This window comes from Anopheles gambiae, chromosome 2, assembly GCF_943734735.2.
Source record: "Anopheles gambiae chromosome 2, idAnoGambNW_F1_1, whole genome shotgun sequence".
NCBI lineage: Eukaryota > Metazoa > Arthropoda > Insecta > Diptera > Culicidae > Anopheles > Anopheles gambiae.
Genome location: NC_064601.1, coordinates 74,288,314 through 74,302,026, shown reverse-complemented (window position 1 = coordinate 74,302,026; position 13,713 = coordinate 74,288,314). Strand labels below are relative to the sequence as shown.

The 13,713-nt window shown below is 40.7% G+C and overlaps 1 protein-coding gene across 7 annotated transcripts in view; it reads right to left on the bottom strand.

Moving 5' to 3' along the window:
* LOC1275709 (cell adhesion molecule Dscam2) overlaps positions 1–13,713 on the bottom strand; it is a 97,220-nt gene that overhangs the window by 29,291 nt on the left and 54,216 nt on the right. For all 7 annotated transcript variants that reach the window (XM_061646610.1, XM_061646613.1, XM_061646612.1 and 4 more), the window contains exons 3-7: positions 10,563–10,724; positions 10,339–10,485; positions 8,595–8,712; positions 3,862–4,310; positions 2,616–2,760 (exon numbers count right to left, since the gene is read on the bottom strand). In XM_061646610.1, coding sequence (XP_061502594.1) covers positions 2,616–2,760; positions 3,862–4,310; positions 8,595–8,712; positions 10,339–10,485; positions 10,563–10,724 — 1,021 coding nt within the window. The remainder of the gene's footprint in view (positions 1–2,615; positions 2,761–3,861; positions 4,311–8,594; positions 8,713–10,338; positions 10,486–10,562; positions 10,725–13,713) is intronic.

Sequence of the window (13,713 nt, the reverse complement as noted above, 5' to 3'; positions counted from 1 at the left end):
TCAGAACAGTCTTTAATTGCACAAAGTGTTATTAATCGTTGATTTGGTTTTTATTCGCATTTCTAGGATCTGGATTAGATTTATTACGAACGTTTTTCAGCGATGTTTGTCACAGCTCTGGGATGTTAGGAAAAAGCTGTTTGTTTTAATTTCATTACCAATACAATGTTGGCTACGCTTTATTAAAATTGAGGGCAGCTTAATTTCCCTCCTGTCGGTTCATTACGTTCTGGATGGCTTAGATCGGAACCTAGAAGCCCATCAATCAATCAACCACAGATCAAATGGCACTTAAATGCTACCCTCGTCAGGGTGTGTCCGAGTGTTGAGGAGTGAGCTCGAATGGTGCAGAGACCCGGGTGCGACCGGGTAGTCTCGTTTTTGACGAGCTTTTGAATGTATGTTTTTTGGCAACTTTGCTTCTTATTCCAGCACCCAGCTGGAACCGTTGCCATCATGTCCGGATGTGTTTAAACTTTTTTAACGGGGTTTTTTTTGCCCCGGTCTACTTCGTTTCATTATTCTTTCGGATCAACTGCAGCACGTTTGCCGACACCGACATGACACAAGAAAAACATCCCCACGTCAACCTCAAACACGGTGCTATCGATCAAAATGAAACTCATGCAATGAAGCCGTCCTAAGAACGGTGGAGCGGAAAACAACCGGGCAGGAACGGTTTACTGTGGTCACGTCCCAAGCGAGGCGCATCATGGAAAAGTCATTAATTTAGGATTCGCCGTCCATGAGCAACACGAGCACGGCTAAGTTCATCCTTACTGTGAAGGTTAAGCTTTGGTCGCCGGAGCTTTCCATTGCGGAAGGTTTCTTCTCATTCCACGCTGGACACAGGCCTGGACAAGGGAGAAAAACTTCAATAAGCAGAGAAGCACACGGCCCGAGTTGGTGGGGAACGTTTGAACAGAAACTAATTAATCACAATAGTCCGTCCACACGCTTCGCGATTCTGCTCCGTTTGAAAGACGGACCTGCACTGAGACTTGCCCAGTACCAACCAATGCTTCGTGTGCAAAGATTCGATATCCGGCGGCCGGAAGTAAAAGCGTGCGGGAATACACACATACACACTGCCGAGAGCAGAGTTGGAAAAGCGATTGAAGTGCACGAACGAAATCCCTTTCTTTCGATCCGTTCGGATCGTTCGATGCATGGACGATGGTTGAAGCTTCGATGGTACCCGTTGGTTAACAGCGAAGGCAAAGATTGATTTCCATACGAACTAATAAATTTTATTTGATTTAGAATCCATTTGGGAAACGATCCCATTCCGCGCACATCGTACATCCTCGAGGGCAACGGCATGGGCAAGGGTCCCGGAAAGGTCTTCGGTTTTTTGTTCCCTACATATTTGTATCGCTGGATGTAGTTTAGGTTTTCCGAGGTCGAGAGGAGTACTTGAGAAAATGATTTCATTAGGAATGTGAAAGGGTGTAAGTGATGGCACATGATTGATTGCTTTGGTGATGGTATATTTCAACAAACATTGGTCATCTTTGTTTAGTTTATTTCACCAACAATGTTAATATTTACTGCCCTTTTAAAGTTACTTGATAATAATATAAAAAAAAACATTTTCGAAAGACCGTAATTACAGCTTTTCGGATCTTAGAGAACCCAAACTTAATTCATTGTATTATAACATACACAATGCCACTATTGATTGCACACGCCGGAAGGTTGATTTGCTTTTCTCTTTTGTATTACCTGTCTGGAATGTGATGGAATAAAGAAGTAAAATAAAAAAAAGGATCAACTACCGCTGTAACGCACCGTGTGCTATCCGGGGGTACAAGATGCCGTTAAATGATGCTTGCCGGAAGCTGCCAAAGGCAAGAAGGAAATTAGAAAAAATGGATTCCATAGTAAAACCCATCTTTCTCGGCACCGTTACGACTTTACTGATGGCGATGATGGCAATGGTTCTGCTACGGGGTCTTGTCCGATAGAAATGGAGAAGTAGATAGGTATACTGCTACCAGCCGCGGGGCGGGTCTGCGAAAGGAAAAATTGAATCCCATCCCAACCACTCAAACGCCCCGTCAATGTCTGCTACAGCAAACATGAAGATAAACGAGATTATTCAAATACAGCCACGAGAAAATGAGAAAATGCGAAATAGAAATGAATCAACCGCCCCGACATTATTGCTGCGGTGAACCATGCGGCAAGGTGTTGTGTGTTGGGAAATTCTTCTATTTAACCTTGCATTTGCCTGGCGATGCCAGAAGACGGATGAAAAAGGAATATTTTTAGTTGCCAAATCAAACACATCCGGCCAATATGTGTTTGCTGGATTGTTTGCAGAGTTCTTTTTCTCATAACTTGGTTAAAGTTGGTCATATTTTATTCCAATAATGGTGGAATCTTGAGGACATGTTGCAAACATTACTTTAGTTTTCAAAAAACGAAAATAAAATTAGTTGGTTTTCAAGAAACGAAAATAAAATTAAACTAGCTCTATTTAACTTAAAAATATCTTTTTTCTTTTAGGATCTTTTATCAAAATTTGCAGTAGTTGAGTCGGGTTAATTGCCAAAAGTACAACTACTAAAGAATATCACTGTTAACTTACAAACACAAAGCTACTGCCTTACCTGCCGTTTGTTGGTAGCGGAAATCCATCCAGCGTCCAGGCGATTTGTGGCGTCGGGTTGCCTTGTGCCGAACATTTGAGCGAAACTGCTGGTCCAGGCTGCAGCGTTTGTTCGATGAAGCTATACACCAATGACGGGGGTGCGTCTGCAAAACAGAAGCATATTAAGCGCAACGTCAACATCAGTGAGGCGGGTAATAATTATCATAAATAAGTTGGTTTTCGCTGAACCAGTAGGTGGTAGAAAATTTTGTGATTATCAAAAAAAAACAAACAATATTTTCTACCCTACGCTGGTCGCTCTTGGCAGCGACATTGGCGAACGAGATGGCAGTGTGACGGTGTAGAAATAATTTGCGGTTGCTAACCGCACCAGGGCAGGAAATTACCGGTCGAAGGATGGGACGTGCAAGTAGAAACTTCATCTATTTTGACGGTTTTTTGTCGTGTGCCCTGCCTTTTTTTTACCAAATGTGTTAAATCTTTTCTAACGCCAAACCTTCGCGCTTGGTTTGCCTTCCGGCGGTGTGAAAGGTGTGAATAAATCGCTTCACGGTTTGGTTGGAAAAATTATGACCATTTAAAACAGGCCACGAACACAAGAGCAAACACTTTGAGAACGTGCTGGAAATGGAGACAACAACCCGAAAATTACGGTTCTGACCCCTGGCCGAAACGTAATTGGGGTAATGTTTGCCCATGAGGGAGTGGAAATGGTTGTCCGCGGTTCGTTTGTAGATATCGTTCGCTTCATTATTGTGAGTATATTTTAGCAGTTGTGGAGCAAAAATTTAATAACCAGTTGCGTACCATCTTTGATCATTAAACGTTGTTCTCTTGGCGCAACGTAAGGGATGGAATTTTAAATTCACTGTTTTAAAGCAATCCCCAAATAACTGGAATTGGGATGAGATTATTAAACTGAGGATAAAGGTGTAAATTATGAAAATGAATTCCACGGAATGAAATCGCTTGTCGTAGAATAAGCGAAGGAAAGAAGAAAAAATATCATCATAACCGAAAGGATCGTTTGGGTCCTTGCCTAATCTCCCTTCCGAAGGTATTTCCGAGGCTTGTGGGTTGGAATATTCGTTTAATATGATTACCTTCTTACTAACCGATGGCGTTTAATAGGTTTTGGCGAAGCTAATTGAGACCAACCGCAAGAAAGAGCACAGTGTCAAAACCTAATCAAGATTCCTTTCCTTTTGAAGGGCTCCCATTTGGCAGCTTCGTGGTGCACTTACCTCCTAGTTGCAATTCGGCTGATGCTTGGAAGGAATCCCCTTCCTGGCGACGCACTACACACTGATACATGCCCTTGTCTTCGCGCGTCACTCCGGTCACCTGCAGTGTATCGCCCACACGCCCGGAACTGGGCAGCTGGCGGCCATCTTTAAACCAGGTTATGTGCTGCGGGCCCGCCGACATTCCGTTGGCAGTGACCAGGCAGCGAAACTCCGCCGTACCACCCATGTGTACACTGAGCACATTTGGAGTGATTTCCACGTGAATCGGCGTGGACACGGTTAGTCGCAGATCGGCACTCGCTTCACCGCCGGCATTCGACGCAGAACATTTGTAGACTCCACCGTCCTCGGCGGTGACGGCTTCGATTGCCAGCACCGGACCGAGCAATCGTATCCGAGGTCCGGAGGATACGGGAATCGGTTCGGGACCGTTGTGTGTGTACCATCTGCAAAGGAAATTAAATTAGAATTTTAATTAAAATTACATGCTGTGATTTTATGTAAGTTGTTGTTCTTCATTTTTTGATCCCAAAACACACAAAAAAAACTGTGCTGTTCAGTTCAAACAGTCAAAACTTGGGAAATACTAACAGATATTAAATAAACTTTTCATAGATTTAATACTACGCTAGTTGATAGTAGATTCCTATAGCGGAGGACGGTTCCCATCCGGGCCTGATTGATCCCCTCCGACCTTAAGATCCAGCGCATCTATGAAACAAAACATTGCGCCACGTCGGTGTGTATTTATATAGTACATTTAATGTAATATTTAACGGTTCTTACAGTTCTTCGGACATGTCTTTTGTAAATTGTAGAATGTATAATATATAACATCTACATGATATCAAGTATACGAGGCATACTTTTCTTGAATTATGAATTTTATAGTGTTGGGGCATGGGTTGGGAATTTACATCAATAAATAACTAATTTTCAATATGATTTATCTTGTTGATGAGGAAATATTTGGCAAAACACTAAAATTGTTTCGTAAGATGAAAGGCATTCTAGAAAAATGTATTATTGCAGGAAATGCCACCAATTGTCTATTAACTCTAATGAATTATTTCTCCTTAAAACTTGTTTGTTTGTATCCTCCGTGTCTTCTTTTTAAACATGCTATCTTTCAACGAGTTTCTAACGGCATATTTTAATATGTATGTCTAAAGAGCATCAACGCTGTTGGAAGACAGTGCCGGATAAATTATACCTACAGGCAGTTTATTCAACTTTGATAAAGTGTGTTAAACAAAAACTTTGTCTGCCGAGCTCGATTACAACCATCACGAAGTCGATTTCACAGCTTGTCGTCCTGCAGTCAATCGAATGTTGAAATTAATTTCCGTCCGATTGAGCTGTGCAAACAATGGCAAAAATCCAACAAGGACCGGCAAAGCAGGAAAGGAAGGTGATGCTGCACCGAATAACGCTTAGAGAACATGACCAAAAACACAAAAGTTGCCGGAAAACAGAAAGGATTTGTTTTTTATCTCTTTTGCCTGTTCAGAAGTCGCGCAGTGAAAAGTTTGTTCTACACAAGCTGAAAAAGATTACTCTCGCGTCTGGAGGATGAGGACGCCCGGTTTAGGAAGTGCGTCTTTCTCCGTTTAACCTCGTTCGGCAACAGTCGATAGAGAGGGAAACAAAACGTAAAGAATAACACGAAAGCTGAAGGCTTAAAACTTGCGTGTCTGCAAGTTTGTGGTTTGTTTTCTGCTTTCAAATTTAATAGGACAAGGCATGGTGAGTTAAAGAAAAAAAAAATACATGCGGGGGAAAGCGCACGAATAAAAAGTTCTCGATTTCATTTTCGATAAGTACTTTTCGATTGATTCTGATCGGTTTTGTTCTAGTGATTTTTCTTTTACTTTGGTTGAATTTTGTGCTGGCATTCATTTGTCGGCAAGGTAGAGGGAAAAACGTGAGAACTGCTAAGCAGGAACAAACGTTCATCAGCTTACCGATTAATTTCATCAATTTTTCGAACGAAGGTTTGTATCTAATTCGTAAATAAGTTTAAATCGTTTAGAGGTACTGATAAACCAATGTCTGAATGTTATGAAACTTTTCATCTGCACATTGTAAATGTTTTTACTTGCAAACCCCTAAAAATGTTAGCTTTTGTTTATAAAAATGTATTTTGATCGAGTTGACAGGAAAAAGAGAAACAATATATGAGGCAATATTTAACAACAGCCAAAAGTCCAGAAGCGTGTGGAAAAAGTTACCCAGAGACGTTTGCCCTGCATCGCCCGCATTTAATCACCCTCCGCGAAGCGGAATACTTAAGCCAATAAACTTTAAGGCCTCGAAACAAAAACGCCATTTGCGATTTACGGAAAATGAGTGCAAAGTTTTCCCATTTCCGACACGATGTGCTTGGCCGGAATGGGCCGCCGGGTTCTTGTCCTGCGGAAGGATCCGGCAGAGCGGAACCCTGTCGTGAATGGAAACGATGCCTTGTTCCGCCAACCGTAATTAGCAATCATTTACGAACGAGCGGAAATGAATATAATTGCAGTTGATGCTGCCGGTAGCTGATCGACTCGACGGTCCTCGAAGGGTTGCTAGCGGGTAGACGAAAGGCAGATGAGCGCTTTGTGCAATCAAGGGTTAAGCACTAAGCTGATGAACTTGGTGCCGAGGTGATTAGAGCCAGGCACCCGTTGTCGCTGCGACTTTGTGTGTTAATCGAGGTAAAACAAAATGGCTGATCTTGGAGCAGTGCTATCGTCCCTCCTATTACCACCGTGCAGTCGAATCTTGATGAACAGAGGATTATAAATTAACGATTCGTTTTCATGTTCAGCATTGACCCCTAACAAAAAAAAGGTTTCTCTTTCCATCTGAGGAATTAAAATGTTGTATAACATCACACAAAACTGCTAACGAGCATTGGAGATTTCATCTGATTAGATAACCCATCCAGCGAAATCCGATACACTAACCGATACTCGATTGCCAGTAAGAGTGCCATCTGGCGCCGATGGTTGGATAATAGTTAAAAAAAAGGCTTTTGATATAGCTTTGTACATAAGTATAGGAGGCTCTGTCACAGTTTGGGTCAATCAGTTGCACGGAAACCCAAATCGACGTTTGATGGTGATGTGCTGTTGTGTTTCCGTTTGACCCTCGAACTGATGGATGAGCGTTTTGTGCCGTCGGGTGGATGAAAGGAAATCGAGTGTGAAAAAATTAAAACAACCGAAAAACAACTCCATCGACCTGCAAACACTGCACCGTGACGAGTGGTGTGATTCATTACAGGAGAGTGGTCGAAGTAGGATGTGAAAGGGAAAAAGGAATGAAAATTGCCAAATCCAATTAATCATGATGATGCTAGGAAACAGACGCTTGTCATTCGTTTTAAATTATCCCAAGTGGACACAACAGGGCAAAGGCACGCGAAAGCAAAATCAAGCTAGGAAGGATGTCTTCTACTAGCTTCTTACGGGGCTTTTTGTGTCGAAATATGCATTAAATAAATGTAAGCACACCCAAACATTTCACATCTATCTAGCAACAAAAATCCGATCTCAAATGAATATGTTCCATGAAGAAAAGATAAGGTTCGATTTTGCTACAGCTGACGGCATAGTAGAATAATCCCTAGCATGATATAATTTGCAATGGAAATCAGTGCGGAGATTTCTCAGACGCTCTACTGAATTAATTTTTCTCCTCCGTTGTCAACCTAACAAGCAAAATACGAGCTCTTTGAGTTGAGACTGTGGGAGAGGCGTAAAATAAAAAAGGAAATAGACCCAACTGAAGCCAAGCAAAAGGCATACGTACATAAGCATTTTGGTGGCAAATAAGGCACGAAAGGCAGGTCGAAATCAAGGAAATGTATGCGAATTATGCTGCGGAATGTGATAATCTGAGGAAATTGATGGAAAACATTGATTGTTGGCGTTATTGGTAGATTTTTTTGCTATTCTTTATTTTATTTTATTTTTTGTGGTGAAATTTCCAAGCACGTAGAAAATGTATGTTTCACCAATGGGCACATCACAGATAACCAAATGCCTTAGCAGTGATTATTTGTAAAATGTATGACCTGAATACATTAACCGCCTTTCTGTAAATGTGTTCAACAAAGAGTGTAATTTTTATTTCACGATTCGTCGAATTGTTCGAATCTAAATGAATGCTAAAGATTTGATGTTTAATACATAAAATAATAGCCCAGCCCAGACTATGACACGAAAAGAGATTAAATAAAGGTTAGGTTCATTAACTGCAACTGTGCTCTAGGTCAGTCTTGGGTCAGTAAAGTTTTAACTTAAGGAAACTTTAAGGAAATAGTATATTTGAGTATATATCAAAAGAGAGGCAATGACAGGAATACTATCGGTTTAAAATATAAGTAGCTAACATTTGACACATAACAAATTTAACGAAACATAGCTTATATTGATGATGAATTTATCAAATTGTTTAGAAAACTATTACATTACAAAACGTTCGTTTTATAAACTATTGGTCGGTTGGTGAAAGTTGTCTTAAATGAATTTAATATCTCATTCGTTTAACATAAACTATTTGACTGTATGCACTGTACTATACTGTACACAGTAAGAATTTAATTATTAAGAAAAAATACAAAAAAAATATCTTAGGGAAATATTTTTGAAAGAACTTATACATATTATCACCCCATAAATCCTTTCGGTAATAATAGCGTAATAGTTAGTAAAGAAATTAGGAAATAAATGTCTGCTTACCGGTACTCTGGCGATGGACAACCTTGAGCGACACACAGCAGCACAGCTCCTTCGTCCTGTGACACGGCGACGTGCGACGTATGCTCGACGACACTTGGCGAAACTATTCCTCGTTGTTCTGGCGGGACAAAACGAATATGTAAAAGAAATTGTGTCTCAGAGTAAGATCAAACAAAACTGACGCTGGTAAGTGCGCAGGTTGGGTAACAAAGCTCACTCGACGAGATCGTTTAACACTGTTCGTCGGCGGCATTCATTAAGTCCTTGACGTAAAGAACCGAGCGAGCTATTTGCGTAGGGATTTCTTTTGTGGCCGTAAGTAGGTAACTTAGTTTGTACGATTGTCTGATTGCGTCGATAATTATAATTTCATTTCTTTTCAGCTGCACTAGACATTTTGAGCATGTGCGACATCTGATTTTTTTATGTATTTTGTATAAAACTGAGCCGGCCTGGTAAAATAATCACAAGAGCTTTGTGAATAATGAAAGTAGTGGTATAATATAAAAGAAAGATGAAAATAGTTGTAAATAAGTTTTCAGTTTGTCATGAGACCGTTTTTTATCCCTGCTCTGAACAAATAATGGACACCAACTGATTGAAAAGATTTACTCTGCCTTACTTCACTCAGTTGCAACTATATACAACTACCCCATTTTTTACATCCCCAATACCTTCGGATGCATCATCTGCATTCTTGCGTCATAACATCCAACTTTTGAAGCTGTTACACTGAAGATTTAATCCCATTGTTATTATGAAGCGTGAAATAAATGTTGTGCTGCAAGTTTTTCGGCACCGACCAATAGCAGCTACTTCCGTTCGCACGTTAAGGGGAAAATCTTGCCTAACACTTACAGATAAGGTGCACGTGGTGTAGTGCAGTTGTGGAGTGTTACAAGAAGCAGTCCAGAACAAGGGAATGGAAGCCCGAGAAAGCATTTGATGCAATTGTATGAAGTGGTTTCTAGTTTGTTTCATTTGTTTTCCCTTTCATTCTACTATCATCCCATTAAGGGTACTGCGACATCACTGAGATTCAACTCGGCGGACATTACCATGGAAGGTCCATCGCTTACGCAAGCTGACATAAGCCGGTTTATGTTTGAGGATGGGTGTCGCTGGAAACGGGTAAACGGAAACGGATCTTTCTCGTCGAAACTGTCACACTGCTGGACGGCTGATGGAGTTTTTTACTCGAGTGTTAGAGTGCTCGGAACGTTGGGTAACGTAAGAATGTTGGGAGATTTTCTTTTCATACTTCTCTCCATCCGAAACGCATTACAGCTTGGGTGTGAGATGTTACACATTTTGTCTAAGCTTAGTTTGTGGTGACATGGCGTACAAATAGCTGTGCATGGTGGGATGGAATAGAAAGTGAAAACCGAAACGAGAAACATGTTTATGACTTCGATTGGAGTGTGCATTGACACGTTATATTTCCGAAGAAAGATTTTTTTTACTTGAATCAGCGCATATACGGTTTCCATGTTAACTATTCTAGGGCATGATGCTGGAAAACCCCAAGATGCTTATTTTTTTTCTAACACCAGAGCTAACTAGCAGAATTAACATGTAAAGAGCGAACAGAATGAAGTTTGTTTCTTTTTTTTATCCTATACAAGAACTGTAGGGTGTTATATATTATCATAGTATATTATTCGTTTCGGTCAACCATGTCTGTAGTCTCCACTCAAAGCTAAACCTTCGGTCTTACGGTTTGTTAGCTCTGATCGATACTTACCGTTCATCCGTATCTTAGCCGAATTGCTTGTGACAACCTGCCTCGTGAGTTTATGCATCGTCCGACACCGGTAGGATGGGTAGCGATCGTTATACTCTAAATTGTGTATCAGCAGCTCGCCCGTCGGTAGCAGGTGGTACTTGCCATCTGTCGGTGGAGAAGAAACGAAACAAATAAACTTACACTTTAAAACAACACTTTACCGTGCAGCCGGTTTATCTTACCTCCTTGCAGCGACGGATAAATGTAGAACGCCGGCTCCTGCACCCAGGAGACAACCCGTACTAACTCCTTAACAAAATTAGGCACTACACAACGCAGGATCGCGGTACAGCCGCGGGAAGCTGCCAACACCTCAACGTCAACTTTGTATGCTTGAGCAACCACTGAAAGGTGCGGAAAAATGTAGGAAATAAATTAATTTTTTCAATGCAACCAATCGCAGAAACAGTAAAAGTGATATTTTATCATGTTTTTTAATAATGTTACAACAGTTTTGTACGGATATCGCATCAACCTTTGCTGTTATCGCATCAACTTCACCGAACGCATTTGAAAACTACAAAAAAATTGAAGTGACAAGTTTTAGAAGATTTTGGATCCTGCGGGAAATAACAACAGAACGTGTTCAGGAGTACATCACGAGAATCAGGAATTGGCTACATTAATATGAAGCAGCGATGGTTTTGCCCCAATCCTTCAGGGAACCAATCAACTTTTCGAATGTTTTGCGAATAATAAAGGTTTAGAAACCCTCATTTTATTGTAGTGGAGCAATTTTCTAGGTCTTCTTGGCTGTCATAAAAAGCAAGTAAAAGTCGGTCCCGTCTCGTCCACGTGACAAGTACTCTTCATGTTTCCCAGCAAACACAAGAGCAAAATACCTACAGGACTTTTGGAACCCTTTTCGCTCTGCACGGTTAGGCACGGGCTGACAAACCCAATCATATTACGAAAAATAAAACGGATCTTTATTATTTCGTTACATTCGTCATAATCAATGTAACACCTGATACGTCAGTGAGTGTCTTTCTTAGAAAAGGTTTTTGGCCTAGCTATAACAACGTGTGGGCTGAGACGTTTGTGAGGTGTATCTTTTTCATTCGTTTGACCCCTGAGGGTAATATGATTGAGTTTGTGAAAACTTTTTTGCTGTTGATCCTTCCATTACAAGGCCAATGTAAAGGATTCCTTTTTCCATCATGTTCGTTAGATGTTTGCAAATGGTGAAATTGTATAGATTACTGTAGGTGATACTGTACAGTTTTTTTACTTCCAATATCGTGTGTGTTGTGAATGCAACACGCAATCTAAAAAAAACAATGTTGCATTCATTTTAGCTGTTTTTAAAACCCTCATAATTAAAATGTGTTTTATCAACGTGTAGATAAAAAACTAACATTAGATGAATGATCCAGGATAATTGTTGACAGTGGACATTTGAAGAAGAATTAAATCAATTTGATATAAGATTTACTATTTCACTTCATGTTATTAATAGCCTATTGCTAGCTCGTAAAAATGCTCTTAAACAAATTCATAATTATGCAGTTGCAATAAAGTTATATGTCTTTGTGATTGAAAAATACAGTGATACTGTAAATTTCGTGCAAATTTCTTACGTTCCCTTGGGTAATTTTTATTTCGTTTCTTTGTTTTTTTTTATCAACTACCATTCTTTTATTCCACCCAAATCTGCAATGCAGCAGAACCTGCTGCTGTTGACGAAGCTGTATCGTCTCAATGTTATTTTCAGCTAAGACGAAAATGAAAGAAATCTACTCTGACAAAAAGAACGCAAGATGTGCTATAGGAAAAGTAGAGGGAAGTGATAGTAGGGAGAGGGAGGGGGAGAAAGATCCAACCCTAAAGAAAGTCTTTTCCTAGCTGGAAAAGCGAAGTACACCGGGCGAGTAATTAAACCTGTGCGGCGCGTGCCTTTCCCCGCGTTCTGCGCAGACGGGTGGACAAGTGGAAGTAAAAAGACCTCACCTAGCAGGGATGAAAAGACCCAACAGTTGAAGGGAACGAACTGTTTCAGCAATGGTTTTAGCGATGCTTAGCCCAGGCTACGAAGTAATTAGCGAGAGCGAAGCACTAGTGCCCGTTGACGCTGGTCGTTATGCTTCGCGCGCTTGCTGCCCAACACTGCTCACTGTGTGAACCCGTCAGCGTGTGCCGGGACGCGCCAAATAAAGGCTGGCTTGTAGTCATTCACAGGCACAACCAGCCATGGCAAAATGGCGGGAAACGAGCAAAACCAAAAATGGCACCGAGAAGGCAAAAAGTTTCCACAAAAAGGTGAAATACAAAAAAAAGGGCAAAAGAAAAACGAACGCGTGGGCAATGGCTCCCGTCCATTTTGTTGTGCTTTTGGCACCCCTTCCAACCCCCCATTCTGCTCCCTTCCCCACACTAGGGTGGGGAGAGTGCAATAGCCATGGCAAAACAAAATTCATTCGTTTGAACGACCGGAACAGGGCGCCAACCGGTGATTCCGGTGAAGCCCGACCGGTGTTGGTTCATTAGATGACTTCTCGTGACGTGTTTCCGACCGGTTAGATTTTTCTTTTCTCAACCGTATGCCATCGTAATCAGCGGGGAGAAGCCCAGGTCCAGAGGTGTGGAATAGTGTTGTTGCTGTTACCTTTTTTTACATTCAACCTTGTTTTCGTTCTGGATAGTTTTTTTCAATTTCATCTAGTTATTTTGCTAGGGCGATTTGCCTGTGGTTTTGACCACACAGGCACCATTTTTTAAATTATTTTTGTTGTTGTTGTTTTTGCTGGGTTTAATTACAACTATTCAACACTGACGTACACAAAAAGCTTTCATTGCGACAAGTGTTATTCATTGACATAGCAGGAGATTTTAACACTCACTATTTCTTGAAATATGAAAATGGCAGTAGTTTGCATCTAGTAAAATATGCAATCAAAATCATAACCAACTTGCCAAGGATTACAAAGTGCTCTAAAACTCAACATATTTAAGAATGAAAAACTAAAATCATCGGTGCATAACTGTATAACTTACATAATCGTAGAGCAATATCAAACTAAAAAAAACTCAAATTTTGTTCATTCCACGGCTGCATCGTCAAACTGAATACGGGTCAAAGTTCATTTGTATTATGTGCCGAGATGTTGTTGGTCAGAGTTTTCCCTACGTAACAGGATTTTGAAATTAGTGTTTTGGCCCTTTTTTGTTTTCGTGTTAATGTTTGTTTCAACGTTTTCTGTTGGCTCTTGTGTTGTGTTTCTTTTATTTTTAGTTTTAATGATTTTTTAACGTTTGCCTAAAAAGCGTACCTGCGCCGTGTAACTCTCTGATACAGCGGTGGATGATTTTTTTTCTTCGTTTTTGCATCTGCAT